Genomic DNA, 2,681 nt, shown 5'->3' on the forward strand with positions numbered 1-2,681 from the left:
GCTACAAAACAATCAACAACACAATGTCAAGCAAAATAAATCACCAATAACACAAATAACCAACCCAAATTACACAATCAATCACCAAGTTCTTCAAATTACATACTACTACTATTCACAATCATAAACAATCAAAATCTTGCAACAAAATGATACAATTATGCAAAATAGAGTCAAAGAAAGAGATTATACCACACTTGAAGCAAGATTGATCAAGAAAAAGCTACCAATTCTTACTAAATAAAAAAGCCCCTAATTTGTCTTCAATGGAGGAGATAGATTGGAGATTGAAAAATATGGGAAAGTAGAATGATTTTTAATGAGTGTGATAAACTTGGAGAAAGAATTAGTTGATTTGGTTGATTTTTTTGATGATTAGAGAAGGAATTTTGATTGATAAAGGGGGTTAGGGTTCATGGATGTTGCTTGGAATGAGAAGGAGTGCGCTTCAGGGTGAGGATGAGGGGAAATGAGGGAAGGAAAGAAAAAAGAAAAAAAATACCCTCGGATGCTCGACCGCGTGGCTCGCGCGCTCGCGCCAGCTGTTGCACTACTTTGCTCAATCTCTTCTCCTGGTGCGTGCATATATGGGCTCAACGATCTTTATCATTCCGGGATTATCGAACCACTAAAACGACCAGTAACTAAATTCATTTTCAATGGGTTCAATACTCCAATTTAATGAGAGCACCATAATAAACCCACCAAGTTCATATTTACTTCAAATTATAGCAGATCTTTTCCTAACTTACCTCCTACATTATCTTACCCATTCCTCTCGAAATATAACAATATCGAGCATATTCTCACCCAAACCATGAAACAATTTCCCACTATGCTCAAGCTCGCTCGAAATAATCCAACTCCGATGAATTCAACCTATTAATCCAAACAACAACACAAGTGAAAGAAATAAATTTAGAAAAATAGAATCAAAAGAAAAAAGTTAGAGAACTGGGTTGCCTCCCGGGAAGCGCATGCTTAAGGTCCTAAGCTCAACCCTTCCTCCAAATCACGGAGAGTCAAAAATCACCACCTTATCTAAAGTTGTGGAAAGGGTAAAACCATTGCAAGGCTTGTTCAAAATCATTTCATGAACCATGTCATCTTGAATCATGGAAACCGAATCAAACTCTTCGAACTTTAAATTACGCTTGTATTTCTTGGAAAATCTCTTCATCTTCTTTGATTTCTTCTTCCTTGGATCTTTGAGATCTGCATTTTCACCATTTGAAAAACTATTTTCATCTTCCTTCAAACCAAAAGGGAATCTCAAACTCATCTTAAACCTTCAATGAATCCTTTTCTTCTTCACTAACAACCTTGCTTTCAACACTTTTAGGAACATCATCACAAGCTACAAGATTTTCGTTAGTAGAAGAAGCAAACACAAAATCATTAGAATTCGAAGACAATGAGTTTATGCACATAATTTCGTGCACATAAGATAGAGACTCATGCATTGACTTGAGCTTAAAACTCGCCTTACTATCACCAACACAAGAAGTAATCATGCCACCTTTCACATCTATCAAAGCACCCGAAGCTGCTAAGAATGGCCTCCCTAGGATGATAGGAATTTTTTCATCTTCCGCAATCTCAAGCACAATGAAATCAACGGGAATAGTGAACTTTCCTATTTTGAGGGGCACATCCTCAATTCTACCCTTTGGGAACTTAATAGAACGGTTGGCTAATTGAAGGGTCATGTTGGTTGAAAGGAGCTCGCCTAACTTGAGTTTCTTGAAAACGGAGTAAGGCATGATGCTAACATTAGCACCAAGATCACAAAGGGCATTTTGAAACAATTTCCCATTAATATTACAAGGAATAGAGAAATTTCCTAGATCATTCATCTTTGGGGGCAAGTCATTATGGATAAAGGCACTATAACACTCCCCCAAACTCACCGGTTCAACCACACTACAATCTCTCTTACCGCTCAAGATTTCCTTAAGAAATTTAGAATAGTTAGGCATTTCTCCCAAAACATCGGTGAAAGGAATAGAAAGATGGATTTTCCTTAGCATCTCAATAAATCTCCCAAATTGTTCATCCAACTTGTACCTATTGAACCTTTGGGGATATGGAAGTCTCGGTTTGAAATCCTCATCTTGTTTCCACTCTTTCTCAACACTCTTCTCATTAGAGCTATCACTCATCTTGCTAGACTCATCACTCATCTTTTTCTCTTGAATTCCTCCTTGCTCATACTTCTTGACACATTTTTCTCATTTTCCTCACTTTAAGTCACTCCTCTTCTCATCCTCCTCAATCATCCTAGAAACTCTCCCTTATAGCACTTTCCCACTCCTTATAGTGATGGAATAAACAGGTTTCTTAGGATCAACTCCTTGAGAGGGTAATGAAGAAGGGTTAGTGCAATCCTTCAAGGTATTGGCTAGTTGAGTTATTTGGGTCTCAAGCATCTTATTATGTGTCATCATTTCATTAAACTTCTTATCACTTACCGCCATGTAAGTGTTCAAAATCTTTGTTTGATTTTCAATGATCTCCTCTAAGGTAGTCTTGGAATATTGGGGTTGAGCATAAGAATTATCACCATTGCCTTGAGGTCTTGGAGAAAATCCGGGTAGGGGTCCCCTTTGGTTGTTGTTTTGAAAATTTCCCCTATTTTGATTGTTCCAATTATCTCGGCTTTGATTGTTGCCAAAATTTTG

The 2,681-nt window shown here is 37.4% G+C and overlaps 1 protein-coding gene across 1 annotated transcript; it reads right to left on the reverse strand.

Annotated features, from left to right (window-relative positions):
* Nucleotides 1-1,283: 1,283 nt before the first annotated feature.
* On the reverse strand, nucleotides 1,284-2,183 carry LOC110704039. The gene has a single exon (XM_021881828.1). The coding sequence runs from the start codon at nucleotides 2,181-2,183 to the stop codon at nucleotides 1,284-1,286; it is 900 nt and encodes a 299-aa protein (XP_021737520.1).
* Nucleotides 2,184-2,681: the final 498 nt, after the last annotated feature.

Source organism: Chenopodium quinoa, unplaced genomic scaffold, assembly GCF_001683475.1.
Source record: "Chenopodium quinoa cultivar QQ74 unplaced genomic scaffold, ASM168347v1, whole genome shotgun sequence".
Taxonomy (NCBI): Eukaryota; Viridiplantae; Streptophyta; class Magnoliopsida; order Caryophyllales; family Amaranthaceae; genus Chenopodium; species Chenopodium quinoa.

Bases quoted from the DNA above. Each gene is read 5' to 3' on its own strand.
- LOC110704039 (XM_021881828.1), bottom strand. From the start codon at position 2,183: ATGAGTGATGAGTCTAGCAAGATGAGTGATAGCTCTAATGAGAAGAGT.